Source organism: Rhinolophus sinicus, chromosome 6, assembly GCF_057876585.1.
Source record: "Rhinolophus sinicus isolate RSI-liver-muscle chromosome 6, RSI-T2T, whole genome shotgun sequence".
Lineage (NCBI taxonomy): Eukaryota > Metazoa > Chordata > Mammalia > Chiroptera > Rhinolophidae > Rhinolophus > Rhinolophus sinicus.
In genome coordinates this window covers 313,601-334,783 of record NC_142506.1, presented here as the reverse complement: position 1 = coordinate 334,783, position 21,183 = coordinate 313,601, and the positions used below count along the sequence as shown (strand labels likewise).

Here is a 21,183-nt window from a genome sequence, read left to right as displayed (position 1 = left end):
GGCGAGGGCTAATGCCGGGTTTCCCCACTCACCCAGCCCCAGTACCTCAGGATCTAAGGCGAGATGTCGCCCAGGGCACCACCGGAGACGGGAGAGGTCAAGGTGGGGTTGGTGGACATAGGTGTGTGAGACGGGTTGTCGAAGAAAGTTCAATGGGGATCTCCTAGCCGGGAGCAACGTATTAGGGGGACCGGGTCCAGTGTGAAGACCCTTGCAGGACTGGTGGAATAATGAGCTAGAAAGGGGTAAGGAATGTAGAAAGGGCTTCGGACTGATTCCAGGATGAAAGTGCTGTGGGCAGGCCACGGAGGCCTGTGAGGGGTGCCTCCAGAGAGATGAGACATGGTAGTGAGAAGCCTGTGCTGCCTATTCTCTGGGATGCAAAGTCCCGTCCATGGACACCTGTAAAGACTGAGGAATGGACTTATCCTAGGCCTGGGGATTGGGGACAGCCTTCACTGCCCCGCAGAGTCCTGGAGAAGCAGAAACAGACAATTCAGACCAAGGCCGTGGAGGCTTGGGAAGGAGTAGGCGGCCAGGAGCCTTCCTCCTTGCTGTTGGTGCCTAACTCAAGTGAACTGGGGTATAGGGTGGGTGGGATCCTGGGCAGGGCTTATGTCAAAGGCACCCTCTCGGTGAGGTTCAGATTCTTCATATGCAAATTGAGTGATGACACCTACTCCACCTAGGGACAGTAAAAGTCAAGGATACCTGGGCAGGAGGGCCTAGCCACTGCCTCTACTGATACCAGGGGCTTTCACTCCTGCGGTATTACTGGTGACAATGCTCCCAGAAGGGGATGCCCTCCTCCAAGTGAGCCCCACCCTGAGCAGCAGGCCCACAGGCTATGAACTGCTGTCCACCCCATGGAGTTTGGGTGGGCCTGTCCCCTGCCAGGGTGCAAGGGTGCAGACCTTGCTGTGCTGGCCCTGAGCTGACCTGGTTTGACCACATGCTGCCAAAGACTTTGGGCCTCTCAGTTCATGCCTGCCTGGGTGCCAAGAGGCATTGCTGGGGTAGGGGGTTCCCTGTCCCTAGGCTGTCCCCACCCAGCACAGCTCCGCCCCTCATCTCCTCAACTTGACTCATCCTTTCTAGAGCCCCAAGGCTGTGGGTGGCTGTGGAAGCCTCTGTTGAGCACCTCCTCCCCAGAACCGGCCTGGCCCAGCTGTCCATGGAGGCCTCCTCAGACAGTGGGGGAACATATCCCTGGAGTCTGAGGGCCAGGATGTGGGCAGCAGGACCAGACCTTGCACCCTCCACCACCTCCATTTTCTCCAGTGGCTTTCCAGAAGGCTTGCTGGTGGCTATCAGGCCTGCCTGGGCAGCAGGAACCCCTACAGGGAGAATGGGGGCACCCCAGGCTCTAGGACTGCAGACCCTGCTGTACCTACTCTGGCCATTCTAGATCAGCCGTTGGCCAGGCCTGACTTCAGGCTGGAGTGCCTTAGCTCCCCCAGTTCCTGGCCCCGAGTAGATTCCCCTGCCACAGGAGAAATGACAACTGCTTTGCCTTGGGTGGGGGTTGCTGCTGGGACTTGGCTTGTCGAGCTGCTCCGCCCTGGAAGAAGTTAGCTCTCTTACAAACGGGACACAGGGACACTCCAGCGAAACGCAGCAACGTGCCCCCAGGGCTGCTGAGGCCTCCACTCCCAGCGCTGGGCCTGAATCTGCCCCAACCGAGTTGCGAGTAAGTAGCGAGTAGCAGCAGTGGCAGTTTCGGGAAGACGCACCCCAGACGCCCCAAGCGCCTCCTGCGGCGCAGGCCCAGACCTGGATACATAAGCCCGACACTCCAGCTTCTATCAAGAGTGGCATTTATTCTCCTCGTGGAGGTGCGGCGCTCCGGGGAGCTGGTGCTATTGTGCTTAGGAAGGAGGTCTGTCCGTCCGTCCGTCTGTCCGGCCGGCCCGGCCCCAAACGGGGGCGGAAGAGAGGCGCGGCCCGAGTAAAAATCCCGGCCAGTTCCGGGTGGGAGTATGTACAAGGCGGCGGGGCGCAGGCGGGGGTGGGGGCGAGGCGGGCCGGTGGCCGCAGCCCCCACCCGAGGGCCCCGCATCTCGGGCCCTACTCGTAGAATCAGTACAAAATAGGTGCTACCTAAACGTTCCTTCTACCTGAATTCGCTAAGTCGGTTATTGTGCTGCTTAGTTATGGGGGCGGGAGGGGGCCCATGGCTTTCCACGGCGGCGGGGTGTGGGAAGAAGCGGGAGACCCTGGCCAGCCCACGGCCCTCCGGCCTTCTCCTTAGGTAGGTAGACAGGCATGGGGGGTAGGGTGGGGCACCTGTGTGTGCGTGTGCATGCGGGTGTGCCCGGCACAGGCGGGCAGACCCCGGCTTGAGAGCTGTGTGGGTACAGAGCTGGGATGTGGGGGCTGGGACGTGGGCCCTGCTCTGCTGGGCCCTCGGATCCGCCGCTGCGGTGTAGCACGGGGATGGGGCTGGCCAGGTCATACGCTCCAGCGGGCACCTTTCCGTTTAGCCTGGGGCCCTGGACCAACACGGCAGAACCAGTAGCCAGAGGATGGAAGAACTGGGAGTAGGTATGGGCGGCCCTGGTGGTGCTGGGCCTTGGCCTCAGGTCCGTGCCACCCGAGCTGAGAACGCCAGGCCCAAGTCAAAGGCAGAGCAGGACTGCGCCCAACAATGGACTGGGGTGGGGTGCTGGGGTGGGGAGGAGGGGAGGTGCGAGGTTGGGTCTAAGGACCGGGCCTCTCTTTCTGCATCTACAGCCTTCCCTGGCGCACCCAAGCCCGTCACACCCGTCACGTATATGCACACCTCGGCTGTCGCCGCGGCCCTGGCCCATAGTAGGTACCAAATGAACGGTAGGTAGGTGATGGACGACTGAAGAAGGGGTCTTAGGGGCAATTACACCGCCCTTGCCCCTGGAACCATTACACCGCCGGGCTCTGCCGTGGGAGGGTGGGGGGGACAGGGAGTAGGAGGGGGAAGAAAATCTGCGCGTCCGGCCCCGCGCAGTGTCCCTGATCTAGGGGCCTATGGGGTGGGTAGGGCAGGGGGATACCTGATTCTCAGTAACTCTAGAGGCGGCGGCAGCTTCGCATGCAGTGCGCATTATTGCTCTATAGTCGGCATCGGACTAACTAAGAGGGGGGGAGGAGCGGGCAGCCCCGGGAAGGGACGGGAGGAGGGTTGGGGCTGCATGCAGTGACGTCACAAAGGCGACGGCCAATGGGGCGGGCCCTTGGGGCGGGGTCGCCGCCGAGGCTTTGGCATAGACGGGCGAAAGTTGGCAACAGTGGGGGCGGGGCCTGAGGCTCGGGGGAGGGGCCGGCCTCTGAGAGGCGGGGCCCAGGTGGAGGCGGGTTCAGGGGCGGGGAAAGTGATCCTGGACATCCCAAGCCCCGGGCGTCGGCGGGAAGGTTGGGGCCTCAGCGCCCCTTCCCTGACCCGAGTGCAATCCGTTCATAAATAAAACGTACAAATACAGAAAGAAAGAAACCCGACGCATCCGCAACCCCCCCAGGGGGCTTTACCCGCAAAGCGAATACAGAGAGGTGTGTAGAGGGGTCGTGCCCAGGCCTGCCTGCCGGGCCCCAGGAATCCGTCCTCCAACACCGAATGCCCGGGTATGAGGGAGGGGGCCCCGGGGCAGGGCAGGAACGGGGTCTGAGGAGGTCGGATAAGTCCATGCGATTCGATATGCGTCATTATATTCGTTATGGAGGACAGAGCCCGGGAAGCTGGGCTGGAAGAATTCGGATTTGGCAGAGGATGCGAGGCGGAAGAGCGGCTCGGACTGAGGCCCCAGAAGGAACCCGAGGGGAAGGGGTGCCGCTGTCCGCCCCCCTCCCCGATCCCCAACGTGTCTAACACTCCGGGGGTTCAGGTAAGACTGAGGAGAAGAGTCGCCTCTGCAGGCCACCCTCCTGCTCCTCCCCGGGTCTGCTGCCGGGGAGGGACCGGCTCCCTGGCCGTCTAGGCCGCAGGCCTGGCCCTGGAAGGCTTGGGAAGGGGTGGGGAAGACCTGAGTCTCTGCGACGCGATCCAGGGGCGCAGAGGAGGGAGGAGGGGACGCTCCCTACCTCACCCCACCCCCGTCTTCAGAAACCTAACTCGGAGATGAGGTTCGATCCTGGGTCTCCTCGACCCTATTGCTGGGAAAAAGCCTGGGGCACCCTGGAGGGGAAGGGAGGGGGCTCGGGGTGGGTCTCCCCTCGGGACCCTATTGCTTGAAGGGGCCGCCAAGGCCCCCGGCGGGCGGGGCCGGGCCCCCTCCCCCTATTGCTGTGAGGAGGGGCCCACCCTCCGGCCCCTCCGCCCGAGCGCCCGCGGAGCCTTCCATGGGGGCCCGTATTGCTGACAGCCGACCCGGTTCACGGAGGCACCGCCGCCCTAGGCCTGCACCGGGCTGAGCTGCGGCGGCGCAGCGGGCGCCGGGGCCGCGGAGCCACCGCCGCTGGCGCCACCCTTGAAGCAGGCCGACTCGTAGTGCTTGTTAAGATAGGACTTGAGCGCGAAGCTCTTCTTGCAGCGCTTGCACTGGAAGTGCTTGAAGGCCGAGTGCGTCTGCATGTGCGCGCGCAGGTTGGAGCGGTCAGCGAAGGCCTTGCCGCAGTGCGCGCAGCCGAAGGGCTTCTCGCCGGTGTGGGAGCGCATGTGGCCCTGCAGCAGCCAGGGCCTGGAGAAGGCCTTGCCGCACACGCCGCACTTGTGGCGCAGGTCGTGCGTGAGCAGGTGCATTGCCATGGCCGGCATGGACACGTACACCTTGCCGCACGTCGGGCAGCGCCGCGCCAGCTGACTGTCCAGGCTGCGGTGCGTCTGCTTGTGGCGGCTCAGGTTCGACGACGTAGCGTACGTCTTGCCGCACTCGCCGCAAGCGTGCCGGCCATTGGCGCTGCCCGCCCCAGGCCCCGCGCGCGCCTCGGAGCCCGACCCCGCGCGCGCGCCGCCCCGGCCCCCTGCCCCTGGCCCTGCAACACGCGCTCCCGCCCCGGCCCCACCTCCGCCGTCGCCGTCGGGGGCCGCAGCCGAGGCCGTTGAGGGAGGGGCGGCGGCGTTGGCATGAGCGTGGGCGGCCTTACGACGCGAGCGCCCGTCGGTGATGAAGAAGGCGTCAGCCGCGTAGCCCTCGCTGACGGCCGCGTCGCCGTTGATGTAGCCGCCCGCGGCTGTGGCCAGCTCCGGGCGCGGGGTGGGCGGCGGCGCCGAGCCCGCGGCCGCCGGGCCCAGCTCTCCCCGCACGGCCGCAGCGTACATGGGCTCCGGGGACGGCCCTTTAAGCAAGGCCGCCTCGGCGTCGCCATCGTAGACGGAGGCGGGCCCCGCGTAGTCGTTGAGGTATCCTGAGGGCCGAGGCAGACAGACAGAAAGACAGCGGGAAAGGAACCGGGCAGCGGGCGAGACACACACGGGTGGGCGGCGGGAGACACCGGGGTCCGGGAAGGAGGAAACAGGGAGAAGGACAAAGGGGAAGGGGCCAGGGACCGTGGGGCAGGGAGGATGGAGGCGGCAGGGAGGGGAAGAGGAGAGGAGAGATGAGACAGAGCCCGGCCCGACTCCGCCCCCGCCGCCTGTCCACCCCACCCTCGCAGGGAGAGGAAAGAGGCGCATCTTCGGGCGCGGCTGCCCCTCTTCCGCCGAGCCTCAAGGTCAGGGGGGAGGGGCGGCGCTTCCACCTCCCTCCCCCACCCCCTCGGGTTCTCCCCACTTCAGCAGTTTTCCCTGATTATGCAACACACTGCAGACCCGCCGCGCACAAAGCCCAGACTGCCCGCCCAGGGACCCCATCACTGCTGCCTTTCGGGGTTCCCACCGGCTCTTCCCCTGGGCCCCTGGATCCCGTGCCCAGCCTTGATACTGCCCGTCTCTGGTCCTCTAAGTCCCCCGACAAGCACTGGAGACTTGTACCTCCCTCAGCTCCTTGAGCCCTCACTGGCACCACCCTGTCATCTCCCAGGTCTCCTACTCACAGGTCTTGACCCCTTCTGATTCCAGCCCTATCTCCCTCCATCCACTCTGCTTCTCCCCCCCACCCCCCGCGCCACTCCCTTCAGTCATCCTGCATCCTTGGGGTCCCACCTTCTTCCACACTGCCCCTTCCCCCAGGCCCTAACCCCTAAGAGAGCCTTCCCCAGCCCCAAGACAGGTGACCAGGGAGACGCTGTATTGGAGAGAGTGCCAGGGCGTCCACCAGGAGACACCTTCACAGAGACAGGCTGAGGGCAGGCAACATCATGCATGCCAGTAACTGCAGTTGTTCTCAAGGCACAAGATGGATCTCACAACCTCAGAGTCACAAATGTACAGCCCACACGATGCAGGCTCTGGCTTATTCAGGGTTACATCCAGCCACCATCAGCCCTGGAGTCCCCTCACAGGGTGGGCTGCACGCCGATTCTGGCATACACCACCTACTCATGCAGGGTCACACATGCAACCCCCCGGACATACTCTCAGCCGGGGTCGCCAGTCACATGGGTGCACAGCGGCCTGAGTCACATGGTCCCATGTAGTGGCACACAGGCAGGCACACTCATACAGGGTCACACACAAGCGCACACAGTCACATGGCCACACGCAGTCACATGGGCGCACACAGGCTCACACACAGGCTCACGCTCCTGCAGGTCACACTTGTTCTGCTACCTCATGTTGCTGGCTTTTCCGGCCCCCATGCCTGCATGCTAACAGTTGTCCTTGAACTTGGGCACCTTTACACAAAGAGCCTCCCCGTCTCCAGTGCTGTGGACCTCCCCTGCCCACAGCCCATCTGCCCACATCCCTGACCCTGGCTTCAGGGAAGATACTGCTGCTGCCTCTGCTGGTACTTTCACCCTCACAGGTGGGCGGCCCCCACTGGACCCCATGCCTATGCTCTGGAGTTCACAGCACTCCTCTGCTGGCCGTAGCAAGCAGACCTGGAGGTGTCACCAAAGAGAAGAGGGTACTGAGGCAAGCCCAGGTTTCTGGGTGTGGGTCTGCATGCACAGCTAGTTCCTGTCATGCCAGCAGGTGTCTGTGCAGCTGTTTGTCCTAGCATGGCTCATGGGGTGGGTCAGTGTATACCTCCTGTTTCTAACCCCTGTCCCCCACCCTCTCTCCTGCACTGATGCTCCCTGCCCAGCCTTGGACTGGTTCTGGCCTGTCTCTGCTTTCCCATTTCCCCACCTCCCATCTCCATCCGCCTCCATGGTCGGGTTCCAGCCACCACCTCCTGCTGATCTGGTTCCCAAGGGTCTATTTCCTGGGGCCTCTGCCCCCTTCACCCCCACACTCTGGCCCTCCACTCCTTCCAGCGTTTCCCAGGGCTCCTCGCCGCCCCCAGCCTCAGCCCAGCTCTCACCTTTCTCGTGCAGTCGCACTCCGAGGGCGCTGCGGGCGCGCCCGTAGGAGCTCTCGAGGTCTGCCGAGGAGAACGTGTCAAGTTTGACCTTCTTGACCAGGAAGGACCTGGGCATGATTCCTGCGGGGCTCCGGCGCTGCGGGCCTGCGGAGCTGGGTCGCGGGGGGGCAGCTGCCGCGGCGAGGCCCCGTCACCATCCGAGGAGCAGCTGAGGCAGCACGGGTCCCCACTCCGGCCTTTGGATGCTGCCGCACAAGTGCCGTCCTCTCTCCTCACGCCTGTCTGCGCTTCCTCCTCTGCTCCTCCGGATTCTCTTCTGCTTCCTTCTCTCTTTTCTCTTCTCTTCTCTTCCCTCCTTTCCTTCCTTCCTTCCTTCTTTCCTTCTTTCCTTCCTTCCTTCCTTCCTTCTTTCCTTCCTTCCTTCTTTCCTTCCTTCCTTCCCTCCTCTGGTCCCGGCTTCCCAGCCCGCAGTGCCGCCCCTGGACAGGCGGGGGAGGAGGCTGGGGGGGCGGGAGGGGGGAGCGGCTCCGTCCCGGGCCCGGAGGCTGCGAGTGGGTGCAGGGCTGGCCCGGCTCCGCGGCCCCCTTCCCTCCCCCCCGCCGCCGCGGCGGAGCCTCAGTCAGCGACCCCCCATGCCCCCTGGGGTGGCGGCGCCGGGACCGGAGAACGCGGCGGCGGGAGCGCCGGCAGTTTCAGCACCGCGGCCAGCGCCGGCCCGGCCAGCACCTCGGCCAGCGACCGGGCGCGCTCTGCCGGCGCAGGCAGCGAGGGGCGGGCCGCGGGGGCTCGGCCGCCGGGCGGGGGTCCTCGGCGGGGGTCTCTGGGAGGCTTGCTTTATTGTTCTGCAGCCGGAGCGAGCGGCGGCGGCGGCGGCGGCGGCGGCGGGCGGGGGGCGGGGGTCCTCGGGGGGAGGGGTGCGCAGGGAGGGCGGGCCCAGGGAAGGGGGAGGGTGGGAAGGGGGCTCCGGGGGCGGGGCTCGGCGCTCGGACAGCTCCTGGGGCCGGCCTTCTGCGCCCGCGGCCGCCTCTGCCTACAGCCGGGCCCAGCCTCTGGCTTTTAAAGCCCTGGAGCTGCGGAAGGGGGAGGGGGCAGGACGGCGGAAATGGCTTCGCTGGGACAGGCTCGGCCAGGGTCTCCAGGGAAGGGTCCTGGGGATGCTGCGGCCCCTGCATTGTGCAGTTCCCCCGAGCGACTCCGGGAATGGAGGACCAGCGCTCCGCAGCATTGTCAGGCGTTGGGGGAGAGGTGGAAATAGGCCTGGGACCCACGAACCCCGAACTTGAGATATTTCGAGAAGGAACGCAGGGCGGACCCCAGTTGGTCGGGCCTGTCTAGCTACCGGGTGTGGAAGCCCGGGATCTGCGGGGGCGGATGGGGAGGCGGGAGGCGAGGGAGCGAATGCTGAGGCAGCGGAAGCGCAGTATGGAAGGGCTACGCGCGCCCTATGCCGCAGTGTCTCCCCGCCAGCCGGTCACCCGGGTTGACCCCGTGCCCGCTGGGGAGGCCTCCCTCCACCCTGACTCTCTCCTAAGGGGCGGATGTGGAGCGCAGCGGCGACGCAGCCAGCGGGTTGTGGAGGGGGAGAGGGGCTGCCATGCCCTTGCTCCAGAAATTCGGCTTCATTCGTGGTTTTCCGCCCGTCCGCGCGGCTGCAGCTCCCCCCGGCGGCCCCGCAACCAGGCGGATAACCCTTCCTGCGGCCGCCCGCCCAGAGTTTGCAGCCCCCATGACGTAAGGCCCAGCGGCCAATGGCGGGGCGCGATGGTGCGGGGGGTTCCGGGCCGCACAATGGACGCGCGTGGGGACATGTGTCCCCAATTAGGGCCTGGCGCCGCCATTGTCCCCTCCCCCGCCCCGTCCGGTGGTTCGGGTCTCCACGCTCGGAGCGCGCCCCCACGCGGCCCGCTGTCGCGGGGGGACCAAGGTCGCAGGGGTGGTTCCGGGGATTGTCCGTGAGCGCGTGCAAGGAGGGGGCGCGTGCACCCGTCGCTGCACGCGGTGACCTTGTGCGGGGCGGCACGGCGGGCCCGCGGACACCGCCAGGGAGCGCGCGGCGGGCAGGCCATCCGGGGACGCGCGTGCGGGGACGTGCCGGGAGTGCTGAGCTCAGCGCCCCGCCGCCGCCTGCCCGGCGCCCCGCCTCCTCCCGCATCTCCGCCGGGGAGCTGAGCGAGGGTGGGTGTGAGCGAGCCGGCCCGGCGCTGGGACGCTGCGGAGACCACAGGCCGGCTTTGTGCCAGCGGCCCCGGACGTGGCAGCGGCGGGATATTCATCTTGCGTGGCAGTTGATCCCTAGGGGCGGGGGTGGGGCGCGGTCGCCCCCTTATCGCAGAGTCGCAGCCGGCGAGGCCCGCAGTGGGGGCGGGGAGGGGATCCCCCTACGCCGAGCCGCTGGTCCCTTCTCCCTCCCAGGGGGGCCAGGCCGAGGCGCAGCCGGAGGCTCGGGGCCAATTAGCATTTTGATTGCGGGACTGGGGGGCCCATCTGGACCGAGGCCTAATTACCGGGCGAACCCTCCAGGCGCCTGCGGGGCGTGCCAGTTGCAGTCCCTTTACCCCATGCTCCCTGCCTCCTCCCGGACAATCCCCCTTTCTGCTTGCTCCCTGCGTTAGTCCCAGTCACCCGGTCGGTCTCTCCCTGTACTTGAGTTCCCCTGGCTCCTTCCGCTCCCCTACCCTGTCCTCCTGCCCTAGTCTTTTGTCCCCCTCGTCACCTGTGTCCTCCGTTGCCCTTCAGTCTTCCCCATGTCTCTATCCGCTGGATGTCCACGTCCCTGCCTCTCTCTGCCCCCAACCCTCTTGACAGACGAGGCTTCAGAGCTCGGACATATGTGTCCCATGGCCCAGCGCTCCCGAGGGGACCATTCGGGCCCTTGCTCCAGCTCCAGCTCTGGAGGAGCTCTCAAGCCCTCCGGGCAGAGGCAGGGAGAGGCAGCTGGGCCCAGGCCATGGCCATCAGTACGCAGCAGCTGGGATGGCCAGCGCACAGGCTCAATTACTGGGACCTCAAACTTGACACCCCCAATCCCAAGGTCCCTGTTCCCCAGTTCTGGGGTCCAGGAAGGAGAGGCTGGGGAAGGACAATTGGCGATTCTCCCGCTTTTGGAAAGTTTCAGCCTTCCTCTACTAGAGGCCGTCCTGAGTCTCTTCCACTGAGAGCTGGAGGCGTGGGGGGCTTTTGTTGCAGGAGAGGAGAGGGGTCTCCAGGCAAGTCCACTTCGGTCCCCAGCAAACCAAGCTAGGTGCATGACACTTCAGTGCTCTGGACACACACCACCTGCGCTTGGCCTCCCCACCTCACCCCACGGAGCCTCTCAACTTCAGGGCCTCTGTTCCTGTTTCAGGGTGCATCTCTGGGCCCAGCCAGTATCCATGTGCGACGGGAGCGATGCAGTGTTAGCTCTATGTTCCTCTGCCACCTCCAGCTCTGGGCAGGTCCCATGTTGCTGAAAGAACAGACTTGAAGGGAGAGACTCCCAGTGTTGTGTCCCTAGCACCCTGCCCCCAGCAGAGCCAGGAGCCCTGTGTGTGCCTGTGGTCACCTTCTCACCATGTCCTTCTGCCCTGGGGAGGCCCCAGCCCAGCATAGAAGGTCCACTCCTGGACATCTCCTCCCCTGGCCGCCAGGATGCCACTGTGGCTAGGAGCCTCCTTTGGTCTGGCTCCTTGGCACCCCAACAGCCCCAGCTTTCTCTTCTACAGAATGGGGGATGGGATGTCTTGCCTTCCTGGAAATCAGTTGTTGTCCTGGGTGCATAGTGGGCGGCCATGGCCTGCTGGTTCTGGCTCAACCCCCAGGTTCCCGGCTCTGAGATGGGGACTCAGGGCTCTGTGCAGCCCCTCCCCACCTGCAGCTCAGGATTCAAAAGTCACTGCAACCTTGAAGCTTCCCTTGCAGTGCTGGGGTCCTGCCCTCCCAGCCACGGCAGGGTCTGCCCGCCTCCAGGCTTCATCAGTTAACAAGGACTGGGAGATGTGGATATGCCTGGAGTCGTTTCTGCCTTCACCTTACAAACCTGTATGAACTAATCTGTGCTCTGCAGGGCTTGTTCAAGGGAGGGGCGGCAGACGCAGGCTTCTGTGCTCCTGGCCTCCATGGTCCAGCCCAGGACACAGACACTAACCGGAAAGATGCGTGGACCAGGTGATAGCTTGATGAGAGCAGGAGGAGCAGGACTGGGGTGGAGACAGGCAGGGAGGTCTGCTGAGACTCAAGCTTACTGGAGGCAACAACCCGTGCAAAGGTCATGAGGCCATCGTGGGGTGTGTGGGTGGAAGCCCTAGGCCAGAGAAGGATGGGTGCATGAAGGGGCAGCAGTAACAGATTAAGGCAGGAGAGGAAGAAAGGGACAGACCAGCCCTGAGAGGTGGCTGTGGGCTTTGGCCTCTATTCCAGAGGAGATGGGGTTGTATGTCTTTGAGGAGCAACAGGGAGGCCAGTGGGGGTAAGCATGGAGTTAGGTTTACTCAGAGTTGGGTTTTTGCCAGAGGAGCTACTGAGAAGGGCATCTGAGTCAAGGGTATATGCAAAGGAGGGGTGGCAATGCTTGTGGAATCTAAACCTAGTGAGGAGGGGTGCAGACAGAGTGTGAGGCTCTGGGATGCTGGAGTCACGTTTGTAGGAGTGAGCTGGGAAGGGGGTGATGGTGAGAGAACAGGGTGTTGGATTGATATGCCTAAGTGGGGTGGGGGAGAATTACTGGTGGTGACAGGATTCAGAGTGTAACTGGGGCAGAGGACGAGGTCATTGGCAGGAGGAAGAGGTCGAGACTGGGGCAGGGAGTTGCAGGATGGTCCACGAGAACAGAGACCACCAGGAATTCAGACCTGACACAGTGATGGGGGCGATGCCCAGCACAGAGGCTGGTGGGATGGTTGGTGCAGCTGATGGCTCATGTCAGCTTGGACTCTTGGGGAGAGGGTGTGGGTGCCCCACTTGCAGGCCAGGGAGGTGAGGTGGGGAGAGAAGAAGCCGGGGAGCCCGTTCCTGCCAGGGCAGGAGGCAAACCTGGTCCCTGTTGGGTGGGACAGTTAAACCATAGCGACTGAAAATGTCTACTTGAAAAAGTCAAGGCAAAACCAGGAGCAGAGGATTTGTTTGCACTGAACACAACACGCGGGCATTGTGAATCACAGGCACGAGTGAGCTTTTCACAGAACACAGATGCTGAGACCCAAGGGGCTAACCTGTGGTTGACCACACAGGAATGCAACCTCACTAGGAAAGACATGAAAACTAAACGAGAGAATGCAAATTCAGGTTGTTTGGGGTTTTTAAAAACTTTTTATTATAGGAAATAGCTACACACCAAAGTGCAGAGACTGAGATAGTGACAATTTCCTGTGTTGCCAAGGACCAGCTCAAGCCAGTCGGGTTTCCATTCTGTCCCCCTCCTTTCCCAAGTCCCAGACACCATGTCTCTAAATGCCACATTTCTCTTAGTAAATAAAGACAACTGAGAGTGAACGGGGCCTGCAGGTGTGTAGGGAGCCCCAGCCTCCCGTGCTGAGTCCGCCCAGACGGAGCTGGGGCGCGATTGGGTGCTGCCCCCTCTTAATTCAAGTAGAGTGTCCTGTGCCCAGGGTCTCCAGCTGGCCATCAGAGAGACTAGCAGTACCCAGACGGCCCAGGCCCACATTGCTCCAGGGGTCCAACTGCCTGGCCTGTACAGACGCTCAGCCTCGTTTTATTTGGAGCATGAGATGTAATTTCCATACAGTAAAATGCCTTCCGTGTAGCGTTCGTCAATTTTAACAAATGCATTTGCTCTCATAACCCACACTCCATCAAGACACAAGACACTTCCTTCCCCCTACAGGACAGTTCTGGGGGGGGGGGGGTGTTAAAGGAGACACCAGAGGGGAGTTGGAGGGGCAGGAGGATGATCCCTGGGGGAGGAGAGGAGAAGGAGGAGGGTGACCAGCAGATGGCAGGGCCAGCGTGGGCCACTGGAGGAGACTGCAGCCGGTGAAGCTTGGCATGGGGTGGGCTGGCCACCTCGGAGCTTCTACCCCAGTGCAACCTTCCCTCCCTTCCCTCCCAGGGGGTTGCACACTTTCAACATTTGCTCTGGAACTTTGTCCCCCATGGTCTCAGAGCGCTCCCCCGACCCCACCCCCACCCCCGTCCCTGCCTGCTGTGTCCCAGAGAGAGGTCCACACTTGCGCCCTCCTACCTGGCAGCCCTCTACCTTCTCATTCTCACAGGAAACGGGCCCTGAGGACCCCAGTTCCTCACCAAGCACAGCTGGTCAGCTGTCTGAACTCTAGGTGGCTCCTTTGCCACCCCCACTGCCACTCCTAGGGCTTTGCTTCCTGGGGACATGTGACACATTGCCCGTACCGCCCTCCAAGGGAAGACTTGCTGCCCCATTGCTCTGAGTGAATACCCTGCTGTCAGAGGCTGCAGGAGCTGCCCCAGCACACGTCGCAGGCACCTAGCGGTGGCCTGCATCTGATGACTGGCCAATGCAGGAGTGAAAGGCCTGGCCCTTTGGGTACAGAACACCTCTGGCGGGCCTTTCACTGCAGAGCTGTCGTGGGTGCCGGGGTGGGCCCTGACACTCCTGATCCCTCTTCCCTCCCCAGCGCTGATCACAGTGGCACGTCCTGCCCACTGCTGCCTCTGAGCCTCCTCAGAGAACCAGGCCTGTGGGAATCGGGGTCAGAAATGGTCTGAGAAGGCACGCAGCAGGGGCTTGGGCAGGCTTGCTCACCGCCTGGCTGGCACTGAGGGCCCATCTGCTGTGCGTGGAGCACAGAGGGCCCAGGGCACAAGGCCAAAGTCCAGTTGTTACAACTTTCCTGTGGTGAGCTGGGATCACACAGCAGGAAGGGGACAGACCAGCTGCTTCATTGTGCCAGGTGTGTGGAAATTGCAGGGTGACAGTGCAGTGGGGATAGTGGGGTGGGGTGGCTGCGCTCAGTTCCACTGAAGCTTGGAAGAAAGAATAATGAAAGGTTGAGAGCGACCCCTGAGAGGGGGAAACAGACAAGGTGCCTGGAGAGAGTGACCAGGCGGACAACCCAAGTGAGAGGGTTCAACCCAAGTTCAGAAATGGAGCTGGGTGTGTCTGGAGGGCAAGGGTGGCCAGAGTCCGCAGGACAGAGCACCAGAGAGGAGAGCAGAGCCCAGAGGTCCCCTCAAGCATTCTGTGGAGTGCTAGTCAGTGCCTGAGTGCGAGGAAAGTTCTGGAGTCTGGGGAAAGAGCCACCTGGAAGGATGTGAAGGAACAAGGTCTGTAGCTCACACAGGGCTGAGAAACTCAGGCCCAGGTGTCAGCTTGAGCACTCAGGTTGGCTCTATTCACAGAAGTCAAAACTAACAGGAGGGGAAACCCTTCCCTGAGGCCTCCTTGCAAAGCTTGAAAGCAAAACCCAAACGGACCACTCTGTTTCCTAGCAACTGGAACTGCATCGTAGAACCCATCCCAGGGTCATTTGTAGGAAGACAGAACCATCTTGAACCCAACAATGTAAGACTCATGTCTGGGCACCAAGGGAAAACTTATGAGGGATTCTTGGAGCAGGAAAACACTGCCCACAATGAGGAGAAGACTCAGCCATCAGAACTGAGCCAGAGTGACACAGGTGACAGACTGGGGACAAGGACATTATCACACTGATGGCTATGTCCCCACTGTTGCAGAAGCTAGAGGAAAGATTGAACGTGTTAGTGGAGACATGGAAAGTATAAAAAAGACCCAAGTTGCACTTCTAGAAATGAAAACTGCAACGCCTGAGATATTTAACAAACACACAGGATGGAATTAATGATACTGGATCAGACTCTGCAGAAGGTTTGTGAACTTGAGGACACACTGTTGAAGTGAGCCGAAGGGGAACACAGAGGGAGGCAGACTGATGGGAAAGAACAGAACACTAGAGCTGTGGTGCAGCTTCAAGGGGCCGGAAATACAGGTAATGGGGTCCTGGAAGGGAGGAGAGGTTGGAAAAAACAAATCTGTAGAAGTGATGGCCAAAGAGTTTCCAGGTTTGATGAAAATTATAAGCTTACGGATCCAAGAACTTGGTCAACACTCCCGAAGCACACGTTATGGGAAGAGAGCCACACCGCGGCACATCCTAATCCGGTGATAAAGGGTTATATGAAAAGCGCCAGAGGGAAGGGGAAAACAGCACATTCTGTGTACAAAGGAGCAAAGATAAGGACGAGGACAGGTTTCTCATGGGAATAAAATGAGTGAGCAACCAAGGGGCAGTGTCTTCCAAGTGCTGAAAGCAAAACATCACCGAGAACCCTATGCCCTGTGAAAATGCCTTTCAAAAACGCAGGTCGAATGGACGTTTCAGACATACAAAAGCTGGGAGAGTTCATCACCAGCTCCAAGAAATCCTAAAGGACGTCCTAGGGCATGAAAATCTGGATCTCCACAAAGGAACGAAAAGAAAAGTATGGACATTGTAACTATAAGTGGGTACATATAAAGACTTTGTTTCTTATTATTTAAAAGCTAATCAACTGATTAAGAAACAACAATGTACGTGGGGTTTGCAACATGTATAGAAGTAAAGCTTATAAGCAGACAGCACAGAGCCGTGGAGGGAGGACGGAAGGGTGAGCTATGTCCACCCGTGATGACTGGCACCCCACAGAGCATTAAGTCGTCATGTCTCCTTACTCTCTTGTGGTCTGTGACCATTTCTCAGTCTTTCCTTCTTTTCCATGACCTTGACAGTTCTGAGGAGTGCTGGTCAATTCTGTAGAATGTCCCTCAGTTGTGGTTTATCTGACGTTCTCCTGTGATAAGCCAGGGCTCTGGGTTTGGAGAGGTGGGGTGGCCTCATTGCATCACAGCAGAGGGTACGTAAGTCCGTGTGACTTACCACTGTGATGCTGACCTTGGTCACTCAGTTAAGGTGCTGTCTGTCAGGTTTTTCTACTGCAAAGCTACCATTTGTCCTTTTCCTGCTGAAGATTTTCTGTCCCCGCCCCACTCATGTGCATGTGTGGAGGGAAAGTGAACGTGCACTGAGGACCCCCACAGCTGGCTCACCCAAGGAAGGACACCTGAGAAACCCTGTCTGCACCTGGACCTGACTCGGACAAAGGACCTGGGTTTGAGGCCTGAGCTAAGTGCTGTGATGAAACGAGACACTGCGGTCTTGGGAGGGGCCGGACGGTGCACTGTGGTGGACAGCGTCTATTGGTGGTCAGCCCTTCGGTGTACCCTTCCACAGTGGCACTGGGCTTGGCCAGCTGACTTGCTTGTCCACTGGGATATCTGTGTGAGTGATGCCGGCAGAGGCTTAATGGGACGGCGGTCCCTGGGGGCTTGTGTTCCCGCAACAGTCTCTCTCAGAAACTAGCAGCAACATAATCTGCTGAACGAGACACACCACTTAGAGAGGCCCTGGAGGGTGGGGGTCGACTTGGACATACTGGTCACAGCTGAGCTCCCAGCTGACAGCCCCACGAGCAGCCCCAGCTCCACACATGGAGTGGAGCCACCCAACTGAGTCTGGCCAGCCCACAACATCGTGATAATGAGGAAATCGCTGCTGTTTCAAGCCCTGACATTCAGGCTGGCTACATACGTCACAACGGAGAACTGGAGCTCCTCGTCCTGCACCCGTGGGTGCCTGTCCCGCTCTGCGCCTTCCCGGCTCGGGTTCCACACTCCACAATTATCACCACCCGCTCCCCCAGCACACATTCTTATATTGTCCTGGCTTAGACCAAGCTGTCTGCCTACTGCACACCTACACCCAGGCACCAAAACTTTGCTCAAGAAAAATGGGAAATCATACTTCCTGGTCCTTTACATTCCTTCACTAAGAACTCCTGTTCCTAGTCTCTGTTCCTATGACCTCCGGCCCCAATGCCCAGGCCAGAAACCCTGAACCCACTCTGAATTGCTCTCCTTTCCTCCTGTATCCAGCCTGCCAGCAACTCCAGTCTGCTGTGGCCTCAAAATGTAGCTCAGACCCGCCCCTCAGGGGCTGTCCTCTCTGCACCCACCCAAGTCCCAGCTGCCCCTCTCTCCCTGCCCGGTTCCTCTGATATCCCTCCCCAATCCCAGTGCATCTCTGCTCACAACTCCCCAGTGGTCTCCCGTTGTGAAGAGCTACAGGCTCCTGCCTTCCCATCCTATCCTTCCTGGCCAGCCATTCTCCTTGCTGCTTCCTGAGCGTGTCCCCTTTAGTCCTGCCCTTGACACTTCTTGTCCCCTCTGCCCAGAGCGCCATAAGCCCCACAGCTCTTCATATCAGCCCAAATGCTGCCTCCTTAGAAAGACCTTGCCTGATCCCTTACTAGAGGGACCCCACCCTCCTGGAAGCACAGAAGTTAGCTCTTTAGCCCGTGTCCCCAGAGATCACCAGCTCCAGGACGGCAGTCCCCAACCTGAAGCCTTGCTGACCCATTTGAGCAGCCTCCTTGAGCCGCAGGGGTTGGCATGCCCTTCTAACCCCTGTCCAAAGCTGACAGGCAGCCTGGGTGTCCTGGGTCTGGCTCAGCCCCATGGCACTCACCCAGCCAGCCCAACCCCTGGCCCTCACCCCACACTCCTCCCCTCCCATCCCCACAGTCCCCCAACCTGTCCCAACCCCTTTACTGCTGGGTTTTTCCCACCCTCCCAAACCCACCCCCCCGGGTAAAAGCTGGGCACTGCCATTCTGGGGACAACTTGAGCCCCATCCTCTGAGGAGCAGGAGGTCCCTGCACTTGTGTCATCAATGACCAGCTCCCTGGGATTGCCTAAAGCAGTTGCAGCAGCCCTTGGACCCTGCCCCAAAGACAGGCACGGGTGCTGCCGGGCCCACTGGGTATGGCCAGCCTTGGGATTAGGAGGCCCCCAGTGAGTGACTCTGAGCTGTGGCTCCAGGCAGGGCAGTTCTGTGGGCACGTGACCGGGGCAGTCGCACAGGGCCCCAAGCTCAGAAGGGCCCACACTTGGCCTCATGGGAATCCTTAATAGTTTTTAGCAAGGGGCCCTGCATTTTCACTTTGCATGGGGCCCTGCAAATTATGCGGCTGATCCTGGTTCCAGGGACACTCAGCTGCCACAATGCACTAAGACCTGGGTCACCAGCATGGCCCTCTCTGACTAGCAGACCCAGGTGGACAGGGCCAGGTGCCACTCCTAGGTCCCAATAGCCCACTGCCTTGTCTGCTCCCACAGCAGCTCCAAGCACCCAGAAGGCAGGAATACCCACCAGACAAGGGGTTCTAGCAGGCACCTGGGAACAAGCTCCAGGGACCGCATGGGTTTACCCCCCAGCACGCCTCCAGCCTGGCCTGGGACTCTGCAGCAGCACCTTTGGAAGTGTCTTACCTCCAGGCACAGGGTGGGTGTGCCCTATCCCACTGCTGATTGGACTAGAGACAGGCACTTGAGCCAGACTGGACCAATCAGGGTCTGAATCCTGGATCCCACTCCTTGGTTGGCTCTTCTGAGGCCAGGTGGGACCAGTTGTTTGCTGCAGGCTGAAAGGGGCAGTGTGTTCTAGGCCTGTCCCGTGACGGGTCCTACCTCCCAGCGCCCTGGAGCTCCTCACCCTAGCTCCCAATGCTACGCTCACCTTCCAACCCCGGCTGGGGGTGTGGGGCGTGGCTCTCAGACGGCCTTCCCAGGCCTTGAGAGGTGTGCACTCCAGGAAGGCCCTGGAGCTGGAACTCGCCCCCACCCCTGCAGAAAAACCACTGCTGGAAGCAAGAGGCAGCTTTACTGAGAGGACATCCAGGGGCGGGTCGAGGTGGGTGGCTGGCTGGAGGTGAGGGAGAATGCGTCCTGGGGGTGAGGGAAGGGGTGGGTTGCCGGCCGCAGCTTCACACGTCTAGGTCAGACTGAGAGCTTGGCTTGTCGTAGGCTTTTGTCTTGCATAGCAAAACTCCTGGGCTCAAGGCGGCCCCCAGCGGCCAGTGGCGGACCACGTGCCGGTAGGACGTGTCTAGGCAGTCGAAGTAGTTAATGTTGAGCTTCCGGGCGATGTGACGGCCCAGAAATTCCATTTGCTGTGGGCGCGGGCAGCAGTGAGCTCCCGTCCGGACAGCAGATGCCCCGCCGCCGCTGCACCCCTGGCCAGCCCTTCCCGTCAGCCCTCCCGCCGCTCCAGCGCAAAGGCCAGGCGGCGGCCCACGTCGTATTCACCCTCTGCCTGTGAAACCCTAAGACCGTAAGCAGTGCTCAGTCATGTTGAACTGAGATGGGGAGAGGAGCGTCTGGGCCTGGGGGGCGCAGAGCGGAACCCACCTCGTAGCGCTCTGACAGGTGCACCAGCACCAGAGGCTCCAACTTGTAGCCGCACAGAACCAGCTGGAAGAAGCACCTTCCGTAGGCTGGCGAGGGGCACGCGCCTCAGCCCCGGGGTTTCAGGGGGCGGGGTTCGGGGGAGGGGCAGCAGGCCGGCTTGCCCGCCCCTCCCGGCTCCCAAGCAGCGTCCCCTTCCCTTGCACACCCTCCCCCGCCCACCGCTGCCGCCCCGTGCGTCACCGTCCGAGCTGCGCGCCAGGCGCACGTAGACCAGGTGCATGGGGCCCTGATACACGGTGCGGCCCTGGATGGAGAAGTGGTACATGCCGCATGTGTGGTCCAGCACCAGGCGGCGCCGCGGCAGCGACGAGATCATGATCCACAGGCCCACGCCCACACCGTACGCCGGGAAGCCCCACGTCTCCTGCTTCTGCACCTGCGGGCGCCGCGGAGATCTTCTGAGTGGGCTGGGGCGGGGCGCCGACGGTGGGTCGGGCCTCCAGGGGAGGTAGACCGTGGGGGACAGCCTAGGAGCTCAGACCTGGCTCACGATACCGAAGCTGACAAGGAAGAGGCAGACGACGAAGAGCAGCATCCCCTTCCACAGCGTGTCCAGGTAGTACTCGAGCACGAAGACTGGGGGCGGCGCGGCGGGCCCGCATGAGGATAGCCAGCCCTTGCTCGCGGCCAGGTGTGGCAGTGCCAGGGCTCCAAGCGCAGTCAGCGTCCTGCCTGCAGTTTCTGCCGGGCCCCACCGCACCAGACACCAGCTGGCCCCGCCCCCGCCCCGTTCAGACCCAGGCCCCGCCCCTGCATGCTGCTTGCTAGGTTCGGTTCTCCCGCCCCTCCCGGTTCAGGTTGCCGGCCCCGCCGCCCGCCGTGCGCACCGTTGGGCTGCTGCTGTGTGAACGGATAGAAGCTGTTGTTCTTGAGGCGCTTGGCCAGGTGGCGCTCTGTGCAAAAGAGTCCTAGGGCCCAGAGCTGGAAGAGCTTGCCTTGGGAAGTCGTGGGCGGACCACTGATCCAGCCCTTGGGGGCCTGGGCCTGGGTCAGGCACAGGGGGTCAGCTGGGCGCCTCACCTTCCGTGACCCACTGCCCACAGTCGCACTCCTACCTGGGAGGAGAAAGTCTCCAGGGCTGCGGTCCAGGAAGGAGCTGGAGCTCTCAGGCAACAGGCAAACGGACACCAGGTGGCATTCCAGGCTGAGCTGCGTCTGAGTTCTAGAAGCTCTGGGTGGAGGATTCTAGAAGAGGCTGTACTATTGACCACCCCTTCTCTGAAGAGTCCCCTGGTCAGGCCCCTGAAGTGGGCGTGCACTTCCCTGCTAGTCCCCACCCCACCCACCTGAGGCCCCTTGTACAGCCTGGTTGGGGTCCTTACCTGAAGGTGGGGTGGCGGGATATCCAGGCCTAAGCTGGATTGAAATCTGTAGGCAGGTCCCCCACACCAAACCCTGTGGCTGAGCTGGGCCTTCCCGTCTCCCCACCACATCTGCCCAGACCAGAGCCTCCCAAACCACCAGACAGCATGCCTCAGTATCCCCAAGGATGGGGCACACGGGCACTCAGTCCAAGATTGCAGCCCAGCAGTGAACAGGCAAGGTGCAACAGCCACAGGCAGAATCAGGGGCCTTGGGGGACTACCCTACAAACAA

General features: G+C 61.8%; 2 protein-coding genes across 2 annotated transcripts; both read right to left on the bottom strand.

Annotated features, from left to right (window-relative positions):
- Window positions 1-1,800: 1,800 nt before the first annotated feature.
- On the bottom strand, window positions 1,801-8,966 carry SCRT1 (scratch family transcriptional repressor 1). Its single transcript, XM_074316633.2, has 2 exons — window positions 7,314-8,966; window positions 1,801-5,313 (listed from the first exon to the last, which is right to left on the bottom strand). The coding sequence occupies exons 1-2, from the start codon at window positions 7,426-7,428 to the stop codon at window positions 4,361-4,363; spliced, it is 1,068 nt and encodes a 355-aa protein (XP_074172734.1). The 5' UTR covers window positions 7,429-8,966; the 3' UTR covers window positions 1,801-4,360.
- Window positions 8,967-18,886: 9,920 nt separating this feature from the next.
- Window positions 18,887-21,020, bottom strand: CATSPERQ (catsper channel auxiliary subunit theta). The gene is made up of 6 exons (XM_074316907.2): window positions 20,910-21,020; window positions 20,415-20,571; window positions 20,069-20,163; window positions 19,768-19,963; window positions 19,528-19,613; window positions 18,887-19,289 (listed from the first exon to the last, which is right to left on the bottom strand). Exons 1-6 carry the CDS (start codon window positions 21,018-21,020, stop codon window positions 19,104-19,106), a joined length of 831 nt encoding a protein of 276 aa, XP_074173008.2. The 3' UTR covers window positions 18,887-19,103.
- Between the last annotated feature and the right edge of the window lie 163 nt (window positions 21,021-21,183).